The sequence below is a fragment of the Mastigoproctus giganteus genome, chromosome 11, assembly GCF_048544385.1.
Source record: "Mastigoproctus giganteus isolate SK-2022 chromosome 11, ASM4854438v1, whole genome shotgun sequence".
Lineage (NCBI taxonomy): Eukaryota > Metazoa > Arthropoda > Arachnida > Uropygi > Thelyphonidae > Mastigoproctus > Mastigoproctus giganteus.
In genome coordinates, this window is record NC_143585.1 from 95,596,200 (window position 1) to 95,610,571 (window position 14,372).

At 37.0% G+C, this 14,372-nt stretch overlaps 1 protein-coding gene across 1 annotated transcript in view; it reads right to left on the minus strand.

The window, feature by feature from the left end:
- Positions 1 to 7,437: 7,437 nt before the first annotated feature.
- Positions 7,438 to 14,372, minus strand: part of LOC150078277 (A-type potassium channel modulatory protein KCNIP1-like) — a 457,018-nt gene continuing 450,083 nt past the window's right edge. The window contains exons 6-8 of the mRNA XM_090385207.1: positions 12,992 to 13,204; positions 11,859 to 11,921; positions 7,438 to 9,649 (exon numbers count right to left, since the gene is read on the minus strand). Of these exons, the coding sequence (XP_090241333.1) occupies positions 9,602 to 9,649; positions 11,859 to 11,921; positions 12,992 to 13,204 (324 nt within the window). The 3' untranslated portion in view covers positions 7,438 to 9,601. The remainder of the gene's footprint in view (positions 9,650 to 11,858; positions 11,922 to 12,991; positions 13,205 to 14,372) is intronic.

Genomic DNA, 14,372 nt, shown 5'->3' on the forward strand with positions numbered 1-14,372 from the left:
AGCGATTGCTTCTAAAGTTGTTTGCAGTGGGACAGGTCTGAAAGGAGTTCTGGAGTTTAGTAGCCATGTGACACCTCCATGTGCTGTTTTAGAGTCGTTCTTATTCTTTCTGAGCATTATATGTTTTATGCTTATAGATATTTTAGGGGTCAGGTTTGTTTCTTGTAGACAAAGAACAGCAGGATTATATTCGGTAATTAAATCATAAACATCGTCTAAGTTAGCTCGGAATCCGTGACAATTCCATTGAATGATCCTATGCATTATTGAGGATTGTCGGGTGTGTCTGTTTGCTTACGGGATGTGGTTTGTTTGGGCCTGACTAGTCTTTTTTCCTTTTTTGGGAAATTTGGTCTAGTGACGTCATTTTCTGCATGAAGTTCAAGAAGTGGTTCATCTCGGTGTGAATTCTGAGCATTATATGATTTTATGAGCATTATATGTTTATGTCCATGGTATTAGTACTGGATTTTTGATTATTTCTTTCAGAGCTTGTTTCCTTAACTGGCTGTTGTACAGAATTTTTATATGGCGGTATTGTCAATGGTGTATTTACCGAATGAGTTGATTGCTGTTGAGTAGGCTGTTCTTTTAGTGTAGAGAGGACCGACCTTGCCTAATCAGAAATTGAGATGCTTGGCGGAACTGAACAATATGTTTGTACTGTTATGGATCGTTGCTTTTTTACAACTGAAGAATAAGATGGCAATTTATTTGAAATTGAAAAATGTCTTTTTGCTTCTTGGTATGGCACCTTGTGTTCCACTTTGTACATTCTTTTCAGTCTGCCACTGGATGCACTCCTTTGAAAATGCTGAATGATTTCCCTTACAGTTTGGGCAGCATTGTATTTCAGTGGGGCAGTCTGTGTGAACATGCTCTTTTGAACCACAGGAGGCACAAGTGGTTACACCCCTGCAGACTGCTTGCGAATGTCCAAATTTTCGGCATTTAAAACATCGGACTGGGTTTGGAATATAGGTCGAATTTTGCACCTTAAATATCCAGCTATAACAGTTGTTGGTAAAATTGATGTTTTAAATGTAAGAATGACCGTTCGGGTAGGAGTAAGAACTCCATCTTTCTGAATGACTATCCTTTTGGTATTTATTACATTTTGATCGCCTAGTTCCAGAACGATCTCCTCCTTAGATATATTAAGGAGATCCCACTCGGCTATTACCCCTTTAGAGGAGTTTAGGGTGGCATGCGGGGTAACCTTTGTGGGAATTCCACCGAAAGTAGATATTTTTAATAGTTTTCGAGTACTTATTCTCACTCATCTCCAGATTTTAATCTCCAAACCATCTTTTGGAGGGCCCGCCACATTTTCAAGACATTTCTATATTAAGAATGGGGAAAGCTTACTGAAAGGATTGTCAGTTAGAGAATGCAGTATCAGGAAAAGAGGAACAGGGGTTTCTGTTCCTTTTTTCTGACGTTTTGCATTACCTGCATTTAAGTCATCTCTGTTTGAGAGATCTGGATCATGAGATCCGTAAGTGGCATGTCTATTTATGTCCATTTTTGCTCCTTTTTGCCTTGGGAGAGTGGTTTTCTTCTCCCAGGTTACCAGCCCCGCCACGCGGAGGCAGGAGCGGTGCCACCTGTGACTAAGCGATTTAGAAAGTTAGTTAGGTTAGCACGGATTATATAAATATATATATACAAGGAAAGAAAGGTGTATTTCTTTTCTGGAATCTATTTCAAAGCTTTTAAGTAAAGAATCACTTATGAAAAACAAGAAGAATAGAGACACTGGAAAATAAATATAACTAATCCGCTGAGAAAGAACGCTATGTTTCGCACAAAATATCGCTTGGGCACCATCGTGGCACTCGGGGCCAGTTTTTAAGGGAATTAAAGTTAATTTGCATGCTTTTATATGGCAAATATAAGTCAACGTTTTTTCCTATAATGCAATAAGTTGTTTTCAATTCATAATTCATTCATTTTTGTTCCTTTTGTTCGTTAAATTAAAAGTCAAATTAACTGGGTACTTTTTTTAGCCTATAATGTAAAGGTCATTCCAACATTATTTTCATTTGTCAGTTGGGCATGATCATTGCTCAATTCAACAGTTCAAAACTAAGCCAACATTTTGATAAATTAAAGGGACCGGAACCAGAGATGGAGCAGGAAAATTTTCTTCCAGCTCCGCAGCCCTGCTAAAAAGTCCCTTTTAGTTTTAAAAACACTTGAAGGGTGGGGGATTTCCTCGAATATTTCCACAGATCCCTAAACTTAAAAAAATGTCTGTACATAAATACTGGAGTTTATTTTTAAAACATTTATAAAAGAAATTCTGTACATGAAATAAGATCTGGGATAGGAATCTCTTCGATAATGTTAACTTGCTTTTATAACTAAAAAAAGCATTTTTCCATTGAAAAGCATCTCTATATCAGAAACAAACTAACATTTCGCAGCATCACTTGCTGGCAATGTTCTCCATATTCAGGGAAGTAAAAAAAGGTAATTAGGATAAGAATACTTTGAGGGTAAGCGATCTTTACAGGGGCAAATATTGACTTTTCATAAGTTCTCATTCTAGACCAAATTTCCGAATGAGACTGGACTAGTACAGCGAAGGGATTGACGTAGGTTTCTGAATAAATGTTATGTGAAGGACAGTTGTGTGGCAATTCATCATGGGAAAAAAAACTGGAAACTTTCCAGAGTCACTAATAGCCACCAAGTGACAAAGCAAAGTGTTTTTGTTGCCAGCATTTCTGTGGAGATGGTTTTTTGTGACAATCAGATGGCGTGAATAAACATGTCTTTCGAACCCAAGGGGATTCGGATAGAGAGAAAGTTACCGGTTGGAAGCGTAACTACTTGCAACGTGACGCTGCAAGACAGTTTTTGGGCGAAGGGGATGCAACAACGCACGTGTCTTTAGCAAGGTGTGACGTCATTCCCTCTCTCTCTCTCCCCCACGGGCAACTAAGGAGAAAGATGATGACTACGAGCGTAAAGCTGTCTTAGACGGTCACCCGTCTGAGTCACGCAAGAGTCAGCAAAGTGCTGAGTCATAGAGAGACACACACATGTAAGAGTTGGCAGTTTTTACGGCCTCCTCCGCTGACAGGAGCTATTAGGGAAATGTTGCACCGCTTTGCGTTATCCGAATAAAGTTGACAGAATTCAGAAGTCTCAAATTTGATGTAGGTACAAATATCTGGTAGAGGAGGATAAGTCAAATCTGACTTCCCTTTTATGGCAATTCAACATTTACTATCGGGTTCGTATTTTCACCACGAGATAGGGAACTAATACTGCGATTAATTATGTGGACGGCATAGCTCCAGTTTAGTCTTCAGCCTTCTATTAAAAATATTCCTCCTCCTCTTCAACTTACTTTACATCAGCGAGATTCATTACTTTTGTTTCTGTAAGGTGCGAAGGAAGTTTGTTAAAACGATGATGGCGACAGACACACACATATAAACGGTATGCTTATTAACTTTTATTAACTGGGATTGTCGCTAAGGTTTAGTGAAGGACTGAGGATGACTCAGTAAAGGTCGTAAACGCACTGAGATCAATATTCAAGCGATCGGAGTGCATCTATACGTTTACAAAATGTTCCCAAAGTAAGCTCACTGTATCCATTACTCGTGTTTTAACTGTATTTTGTGCTTAGTTCCTGACTTTGATGTTTCTAGAAATATTCCCTCTTTTTACTTCATACAATTCCGAAATGTAAGCTTCATAGAGGGTAGAGTTGCAGTCAATCACATGGCTTGAAGGCCTTCAGCTAACCTGACATTTTGTCAGTTTCTCTTCACAGAAATGCCTCCTTTATACACCTAAAGTGCCACACATACGCTACCGATGCTTCTAGTTACCTTACGCTTTCTATCTGTTTATTACGTGTGTGTGGTAGTCCCTAGAAGGAAGGAGAGAACTGTCTGGACGTTTTATTACGGACACAGGTTGAGTATTGATTTCTGCTGTGGTGACGATATACGTATTTCTCTCGCGTTCATGTTTTGCCAGTCACCTGCCATTCCCGACCTTTGTTATGTCAGATATTTGGACATGACAGCAGCACGCCTTAGATTCAAAGAAATCACCGTCATGTGCTTAAAAGGAAGTGAACATCTTAAGATTTCTTGTGCCCAATATATCCTATATTGTTGCCAGACATTTCATTCAAAATTCGAGAACGTTAAGAGCAAGGGTGTGGTTTCAGCAGAATGGTAATGTATGATGGAATGAATATTTGGTGGAGACTGCACGGTTTAAAACACGATCGGAGACAGCTTAAGTGACAGGTCTTCGGTACAGCGTGCCAGTAATTTGGGTGTAGTCTATGGTCTGTTTGCTGAATGAAAAATCAGTTTCAGGGTGGACAAATCCGTAACTCTCTACCGACAATGATTAATAAAGTCAAAGCGAAAGACATACACTTCAAAGTGCGTACCATGCAAACGAAAATCAGACTAGAGCCATCTTAACATGGTGCGCAACTTCGAATACCAATAATATACAATTATTATTACTAAACTAGCAGCTGAAATGCTATCGAATTGCAACTAAAGTTGAATTTTTATTCAGTTCTTTTAACAGCGATTTTCTTTGCCATCTGAAGATGAAGTTTACTGCTTCAAATATATATATAAGTTGGAGTGAAAATCAGCATACGAAGACTAAAAATAAATGTTCAATATTATATTTGTAAAAATTTAAAAACATCTGACGTGTGGTCATTGTCTAATAAAAACTGACTGAGTGCATAAGTCCCAATCAGGAGGGTAAAAGCGGTAAGACAAATATGTCGTGCACCGGTAAAATTATCACAGTCAATGAAAATGTTTTTTATAGTTAAAATGATTCACAAGATTCGTACATAGGAGGGTCATCAGCCCTCAGCAGGAAAGAGTAAGATAATTGTGTCCTATCTGGAGTCGAGCTAGAACAAATTCCTCGCTACGATTCCTGCACAGAATAGACTGCTGTTTCCGTTACAGGTTTTATCTGATGGAATTTATTTGTTGTTTGTCCATTCCATTAATCTTTCCACTGGGAGTAAGTTTTGTTACTTGTAGTGCGTGTATAGGGGACTGACAGGCAATTATTATTCATGACATTTGCTGATTTTGGCTGCGGTATCGATCAAATAATTCCCCTCCCCCCCTTGGGACGAGAGAGGGTAGATCTTTCTTCCAAGGTCCATCAAATTTGAGATGGACCTTGGAAAGACTATTTGGATTAAAAGCTTTTAATAAAAATGGGAAGGTGACCTATAAAATTCGACCTTGGAAAGACTATTTGGATTAAAAGCTTTTAATAAAAATGGGGAGGTGACCTATAAAACGGAGACTATATAGGTCTTTTAAAATGCCAAATCTCCAAGTTGTAGCATATGCTTTTTCCATGTCAAAGAACACAGACACCAGATGTTCCGTTTTAGGAAAGCATCCTAGATGGATGTTTCCACTCTAATTAAATGACCCAGAGTGGACCTGTTTTTGCCGAAGCTGCACTGCAAGTTGCAGAGGTCATTTGATTCTAAATACCAGATAAGACGAGTATAGACTATTCTCTCCAGGATTTTGCCCAAACATCTAGTCAGAGCAATAGGGTCGGATAGTTAGAAGGAATGTTAGTATCTTTTCCTGACTTACCAAAAACAAGAACGGTTGCTTTCTCCAGGCATCTTGAAAATGTTCTTCATCAAAGAACTCTGTTATACGAAAAGAGCAGGTTATCCAGAGATTTATCAGGGAGGTGCGTAATCAATTTGTAGAGAATGCCATCTAGTTGAACAGTGCTTGTATTCGTAAGGGTGAGAGCTGTTTTCAAGTGGTAAATGGCCTATTATATGGATAAATACCTTTTGATGTAAAATTGAGGGCGTCTTTCTCAGTTTTTGTTTGAGGACCAAAATCTCTGGGGAGTAAGATGTTGAAGAGATGTTAGAAAATGTTTCCCCAAGAGCATCAGCTACTGCCGCTGGTTCTGATATTGTGCATCCGTTATCGTCAAGATCGATGGAGGGCGAGATGTATATTTTCCCATTCGTTTTCCGAATTTTATCCCAGACCACTTAGTGCTGTGGACTGAGTAATAGATGAAGTGAAATAGATCCACAATTCTTGGATATGTCGATTACTGGATACGCACGCTCGACTCACCGTCAGAGTCAGCGAATGTAGCGTGCTTTTTGCTCTTGCACGTTTAAAGGCTATTTATATTGGCTGTGGTAGAATATCGTTGTAATATCTCCCAAGCCTTGTTTAATGGCAGTTGCGGCTGCACGAACAGTATTTTTTGTGATGCTGTTGTTGTAGTAGTAGAGTTTTAGGAGCATCAGCGACCAGGGCCATATTGCTCCGTGTATAATGGTTATAAATTGCGTGCGTTCTGAGGTCGATTTTCTGTCTGCTGGACGAAAAACCCGAGTTTCCGGGAGAAAAAACTATACTCCCTCGCCTGAGACCAACCAACTCAGCCACTGTGAAAAAGACCCATAAAAATTCCTCACATCATCAACGAGACTCGAACTCAAGTCTTTTCCACCCAGTGTGGGGAGGGCAGCGATTCTACCGGCTGCTGCTGTGATGCACGATTCCCACGTTTATGATACTGACTGACTGTAGTGATGTCGAACTCTGTTAGACGTTGAAAAGCATTTGATTCAGTATGATCAAACTTCCACCGCTGTAACTTAGAAGGAAGAGACACTCCTTTATTTAGTGTAGGTATCACAGGGAAATGATCAATTCCATACTGGTTCTCTTCCACCTCCCAAATAAGTGAAGAGAGGTGAAAAGGAGAGCAGATAGAAAGATCAATGGAAGAAAACGTACGGGTAGGCATGTAGAAGAAGGTGTTAGTTCCCACATTTAAAAGGCAAAGAAAAGGAGAGGCAACTGCATCATAAGATCATCAAGGTCTTTCTTGGGGATGTCAATTCCAGGCGGAAAATAAATAGAACAGACTTAATAAAAATCTCACTGTAAGCCGAATTGCAACAGCCTCTGTGCTGATTATAAGCAGCAAAGGCTGAATGGGATCTGGTTGCCCCGGAGGATAACGACTTTTTTTGAACCTCTGTTTACTTTAATTTGTGGTGCATTTTTTGGAAATAAAGGATTTAGATAGAAAGCAATTACTCAGAAGAAAATATGTGCTTAACAAGGGTTTATATCGCTTTATCAGAACTAGTTCAACACTCAGGGGCAATATATATTGGGGAACTGCACATTACAAAAGAAAATTAATTTTCCTGTTTTTGGTAGGGGAAAGGCTACGTGCAATCAATTTATAGTACAGGGTTTCCAATATAACACGGTCGATTTAGGGAAGGAAACCCAGCTGTATCCTAAGGGACAGCATATAACAAAATCTGCAACATGTTTCTTTTCAGTCGAAGGTCTATTAGTGTGATGTATTACTTAATAAAGAGATCCAACAAAAATTCAGGTATAAGAAGAGATGAACTCGCTTTATTTTATCACCGCTGTACATCATTCACTTTGCTCATGCGACCTGCTTGTCCTCAGAAAAGTCTTAAAGAGAGATGTTAAGGAACTGTAGCGACTGTAAGAAAACAAAGACCGATATTAGGAAGCACTCGAGGTTGGCTTAAGTGAACTTTTTACACTGTATGGCTGTGGGACCTGAGACTATCTACCCTACTCGTATAACCGACTAGGTGAAATATATCATAGTTCTCACACGGCTTTCTTTTGTGCTAGGTGGAGCTGCCTGATATAATTGACATGGCTGAAAGTCATGCGTATTAGAGAAACTTGTTTGCTTAATGTGTAGGTATAACCCAAAATAATTTATTCCGTTCCAAAAATAATTTCATGCTGCATTAATAAAAAAAAAAAAACAATGACTATTATTACTGCGATATTACAGTGACTATTTGTGTTAACTATTGATAAAAAAAAGTATTATTCATCGTATATTTATCAATGCTAATGCGTTTTTTCAGCACTTATACAGTTATAGTTTTCCTACTAATCTGATGCAAGGTTCAAAAATTAGTCGAGTTCTTCTGTTCTAGTCCTTCAAAGATATTGGTTTCTATTCGTTTTTAATGCTTACAACGTTTAGTGCTTTTTTTTTTTATCCGAAGCAGAGTAGAACATCGCGTATTTAACGTCCATCTCTGCTGAAGAATGATTAGGCTGAATGTATATGAATCGCAACACATAATTAACGAATTATTGCTATACGTCACTTTGGCAGTTATTAAAACAACGCAAAGTTATGCAATATCTTTGCTTCCACACCAAAATCTGCAGTTAATAAAATTATCTACAATTAGTATTAACTAGACCTAAGTGCAATCTACGTTTCAAGGAATATTCAGTCTTTCATCAGAGGAAAGAAAAAGAGATTGTCACTTATCCAGTTACGACACAAAATTGCACGAACGTAGTAGAGTAAGCGGTTCCCCAATGACAGTGTTGATGACGTCAACATATAATTCATTACTAGAGAATGATACTGCGCATTCGTGTGTACGTATCCTTTTATTCCATTCTTGTGCTACCCGTTACTAATTTCGCTTCTTAACCCTAAAGTATTGGTCATCTTGGATAAATCTCACTGCGCATGTCAACTGGACCAGGCAGCTTCACATGGTAATGTAAGAGCGGGATTATTATTACTGCTTAGCTACAATTAAGTTTCTAAGACTTGAATCATTTGTCAAGAAAGAGGTGGAATATGGCTACCTTAGAGAATGAACGTGTTTAAAGTCTAAAAGTTAGAAGATAGAGACAGTTTCATTTGACTGATTGGAACTAGATTCTAGCAGGTCGAAAAATTTTTCAATATGTTTCTAAAACTAATTTGCTTCACTCCTTTGCTACAGTAACAGCTGAGATGAAGACCTGTTGTGAATTGAATATAACGTAAATCTACAAAGCAAATAACTTTCAACAAGAACAATTCCGGTCATTCAACCGGATTAAAGTCTTTTTTTTTTTTTTTAACAGGAAGAAACCATCGCGCTAGTTAACACTGTACACCACGTGCGTTGTGCTGTCCAAAAAGGCAAACAACGTGCGCGAAATTTAAAGTTTTATTTTTTAAAGTCTCAGTTCTATTCTCGGTCTTCATTTTTTTATTTTGTTTCTAACTGCTAGTTAAACACTTTGACGATAGATGGCGGTGATGCATCGGCCATGCTTTTTTTTTTTTTTTTTTTTCTTCTTCATCTTCTCTTCAGATTATCGCAGTAAGAGGGTTTTCGCCACTTCCTAAGAGACTAGAACATCTCTTAGAAGTGAATTATATTATTCTTCTTATTGCAGTAGTTCCCACAATGACGTCATTCATTTGGAACACTTAGTCTCGTTGTAGCGTGAGTTGGCACTGAGATCACGAGACAACGATTGTTCTGCGGTCTGCATATCATGATGTTTTTCCATTAGAAAAAAAAGAAAAAAAAAAAAAGAAAAGGTCATTCACAAGAAATGTCTGCACGAAAATAGCACCCGAACTTGTTCAATATTTATGCAGTCTCTGAGGTTATCCGGCCGGCGTGATATGACTTTAACGCTCCTGTTGTTTCGCATTCTACCATGAGGTGGCAGCACTTTCGCAAAATAGGATATTCTCACCTCGCAGATCACAAAATGGTATTAAACACGGACATGGATTTGGTGATGTTTTCATCCTAGAAAATATAAAAGAAAAAAATAATTAAATTAATATTAATTTAAATATGAACAAAATTTTGAAATTTAACTAGAGAAAATATTGGTATAAAGTGATTACAGTTTAGAACAAGTTAAATAATGCAGTCAGTTATTAAAATACACATAAAAATTAAACGCGTTTCATTTCACGCGCATTTGATGATTTTTATGTGTTAAATAAATCGGATGTTTTTTTCTTTTAATGTGATTAATGGAAGTGAGTTCATAGCTATTCGTGTTAACTTTATTTATATAACCAATTTTATACGTTAGTATCAAAATTACTGAAGTAATATGACTGATATTGTGTCCTATATCCGCACCCTGAACAGAAACAGTCATATTTTAACAGTTTGAATCCTGAACAGATTTTTTTTTGCAAGTATATTTTAAAGTAGAATTGTGATAGTTTCTGATATTGCCAGACTATTTCTACAGCAAACACAGCCTGCTGGAATTACTTAAATGAATTTAATATAAGTAAATCAGAGCGCTTCAAAAGACACCCAACCCAAGAATATTTCTGTTTCATTTCAATTAATATGATAAAAATAATCTAAATTATAACAACATATTTATTGAAAAATTTATTTTCTAATAAATAATTTAAAATATTTATTAAATTATTTTAATAAAAATAATATATTAATATTATAATAAAAATAAAATAAATCGATATTAACTTCAGCGTATGCCACTATTAAAGTAACCAAGAATTAAAAATCTGCGGAAGATAAATTTTGGAACTGCAGTGACTGCAGATTTCCTTCTGAGACAATGAGATCCTGTTCTTATTGTAATCAAAACTATATCGGTGAGTGACTAAAGGCCTAACATAAAAACAACTACAGACAGACATCTTGGGATGCCCATTGGTATTGATGTTTTAGGGCACAAGGACAAATGGGGCTAAAATGTGCCTATTCTTACGTTATGCTCATTGGCTCCACCATTGTAGTCAGTATCGAATTCCATCAAGTTATCACTTACAATTTGGGTTTCATGAATTCTGGATCCCCTTGTATTTTTCCGATTCATGAATAATTATCGTAGTCAGTATTGTACTCTTTCTTCCAGACTGATTCACAAGGCATCTCTAAATCATTTAGTAGCGATCGCAGGCGTAACCACCCTTAATCAAATTCTTAATACGGATTCTCATTGGTGACTAAATCAAATCAGTCTCGCCCATTGTGACGGTATAGCGAATTAGCTACTCTTCAAATTCCGTCATTGATTGGAGGAATTCTTTCAAAGATATTTTCACTCGGAGAGGTGGTTAGTGTCTCTGGTGGATTTGATTTGATGCTTTACCTCGCATTAGCAAATTAGGCGATGATGCGAGAAGTTAAAGATTAAAACAGATTAGGAATGATGGGTAACCTACAAATAGGTTGCCCTCGTGAGCAGCATAGTTGGTATAATCACCGTACTCCCTACACCGGGTGGAAAAGACCTAAGTTCCAATCCCCATTAATGACGGGAGAATTTTTTATGGTTCTTTTTCACAAGTAGCTGGGTTAGAGTAGCATGATTTTTCTCTAGGAAACTCGAGTATTCCGTCCAGCAAAAAGCAAATCGACCACAGAACACATGAAATTTACAGACGTATTACATACGAAGCAATATGGCCTAAGTTAGGCCATATTACTTATAGGGTTTTAGGCGCATCAGCGCCTAAAACCCTACAGGAACAACAAATAAGTTACCCGTCCAATCTTGCCATTGGGAATGCAGTTTCATATTTCTTGTTTGTAGTCTATACATGAGACTAGCGAGCAAAGGTTATTCAGGGTAATTATGATTTGGCGGTAATATCGCTAAATTATTCCTTTTAATCCCAATGCAGCTGTGAGTTACTCTTGATTTTTCATCACACAAATTAACCCCACAGAACACGCTTCTATAAACTTAAAAGACACACATGCCTTTGAGGTCTGAAAGTGGAAATAGATTGTCTGTCAATACTGATATTACCATCTAAGTCTACATACAGGTATTATTACTTGTATTCATCCTTAGTTGAAACGTAGGGAGAAATGGCCCACTTTGGTCTTCGTAAATAATTTTTATATCAAATCGTAAAAGTGTTTAAATTAACAGTGCTCATAATCACAATTTATATTTCAATTTCAGTAACATAAGATAATCAGGCTCTGTCATGCATAAAAAAAAAGTTTTACTCACCCTTGTGCACGAGTCTAGGAATTCGTCCATCGTCACAACACCATCTTTATTGAGGTCCAATTTCTGTTAAGGAAAAAAAAAATTAAACACCCATAATTCTAATTGTATACAGCATAAATTCCTGTCACCAATAACTGATGATATTAAACTGGTATCTGGACAATTATATGACAAGAAATAAGATTACTTTTTTTGAAAGTAATAATAAATTAAGTTCTTTAATTAAAAAGGTTAAAAGCATAGTATACTAATTAATCAAGTACAACATTAGTCAACACGTTAAATTCGTAGAAAATAAAAGTATCATAGGGATAAGGACGCTTTATAGCGATTTATAATCTCACATAAAATATTATCTAGAACAGTTAGAAAACAAGGCGAGGGTACTTCAATCTCGCTTGAAGATGACGCCCTTGTATTATTATCTCTCACTCTCTTTCTTGTGATCCCCTCCCTCGACCCTGTGTAGCTGTTCTGGAGTATAAACAGAAAATTTATTTATTTTTAGCCAGGTTGTCGAATTTAGTTTACACATTGAAAAGAAAGCGAATGAATTGCGCAATACCTGATGGACGTCTATACTTTGTCGTGAACCTGGTAACGTGCTTAATTCAAAGTGTTGTTGATGATAAACAAGTTCTTCTCTGCAATACCGGTGAAGTCTCTAATTTATTAGATCACCGATTGCTTGAAGACGTCCCTAAATTAAGCCACGCGTAATTAAAGAACCCGAGAAATTTCCATAACTTCATTAAGTCGCTTTGTTGAGTCGCTATATTCGCAGAGAAATCGTAATTGCTTTTTGCAGAACTAAAGGCCCTTTTGTGCGCGTTGTTTGGCAGCACGGGCAGTAATGGTGAAAGAGAAAGCTTGCATCACAAGTCCTGATTGCAGTTGGAATTAGAAAAGACATCTTACGGTGCCATTCGCGTAGTTACAATTCAGTTTTAGTGCGAATTATCAAATAGCTAAATTACGCTGACAACAGTTTAAAAGTTATTGAAAATTACGCGTTTCTAGAGGGTACCATCTGGTGGCAGCTTGAATTATAATAAATAGTGTCTTCTGTTTTTCCTTTTTGCAGTAATCAGAAATGCGCTGGAATACAATAAAAGAGAAAATAGATAAATTACCTGGAACACCCTTTCGACGTGGTCACGTGTGGTGTTTTCTTCTATCATCGGCTCTACAGATTTTCCCATGAGGTCGTAAATGGCGTTGATTATCCTCGTCATTTCATCCTTGGTGATGTAACCGTCTCCATTAATGTCGTATAGACTGAAAGCCCAGCGAAGTTTCTCTTGCACGGAACCTCGCGCTAATACCGACAAACCTATGACGAAATCCTGAAAGAATATAAGGTAAATGTCATCGAAGAAAGGTCACGGAAGCTTTGTTTTATGAAGCAATACACAGAACCCAAAGACTGGGGAAAGTCTTAAAGGATGAAAATGTTCCATTAACTCCCCTTCCCCCGGCAATGCAATATCAGAAAATGACAATAAGAAAGATCATATTAATTTTCAAATGAAGTTTCTTGGCAACAAATGCTCTTCAGAGAGAAACTTCATGAATATTTAAAACTAATTTTAATCTTATGTTTTTAGCTATTAAAATTTAAATTAAACTCTGTGCATAAAAACTGATTACTTTTTGAAGTAATCAGTTTATAAAACAATAATCAGATGCTGAATGCGAAAAACAACTTCACGTGCATCGCAGATTAAAAGTGGAAATCACACAAGTGAGTAAAATGACAAAATAATAATTCTTCACCTGCTAACAAGAGCACAAGATTTGTCTCATTTAAACCACATTAATTGATGGTATGCTTAGGAATAATACCGAGAAATTCTCTGTTGATTGTTCTGTTGGATGAAAAACCCAAGTTTCAAGGAATAATGAGTGCGACAGAGTTTCGGGCAATTCAATACAATGCAACAGTTGGTTCTTTGGACATTTTTTAATGCTCTGTACCAAATTACTTTAGTCCAATGTCACTATGAAGTCCTTTTCGTATCAAAGGCATGGCCAAACTGTTTTATAAAGTCCAGCAATTTTGTAGGCTGAGCTGGTTGTTTCATAGATATTTTTTATAAAAGGTGCAAACCTCTTCTGTCTGTAGGACCACTTTATGATCTATTCTATTAAAGAGATTGGCCTACAATTTATAATCCGAACGGATTTGATTGTGTTGCGTTTATTCCTCGTAGTATACGTGACGATAAAGCATTTATTTCAGTTGACAGAAATCTTTACACCAATGAACAAAGTTACTGATGGTGTTCTACAGGCTGTGACAATCAAGGATATTGTTGTCCAAAGCGCAAAACATTATAAATTTAATACTGCAGTATGAACAATATGGATGGGATATTGCTATGATATCAAAATGGTAAGGAGGACTCAACTCTAGTCCCACGAGATTATGATGTGATTACTTTTTTGTCGTGTATTGTTTGGACACGTACGAGGGAAATTCAAAAAGGAAAGGAAATTTCTGGGCAAAACTAA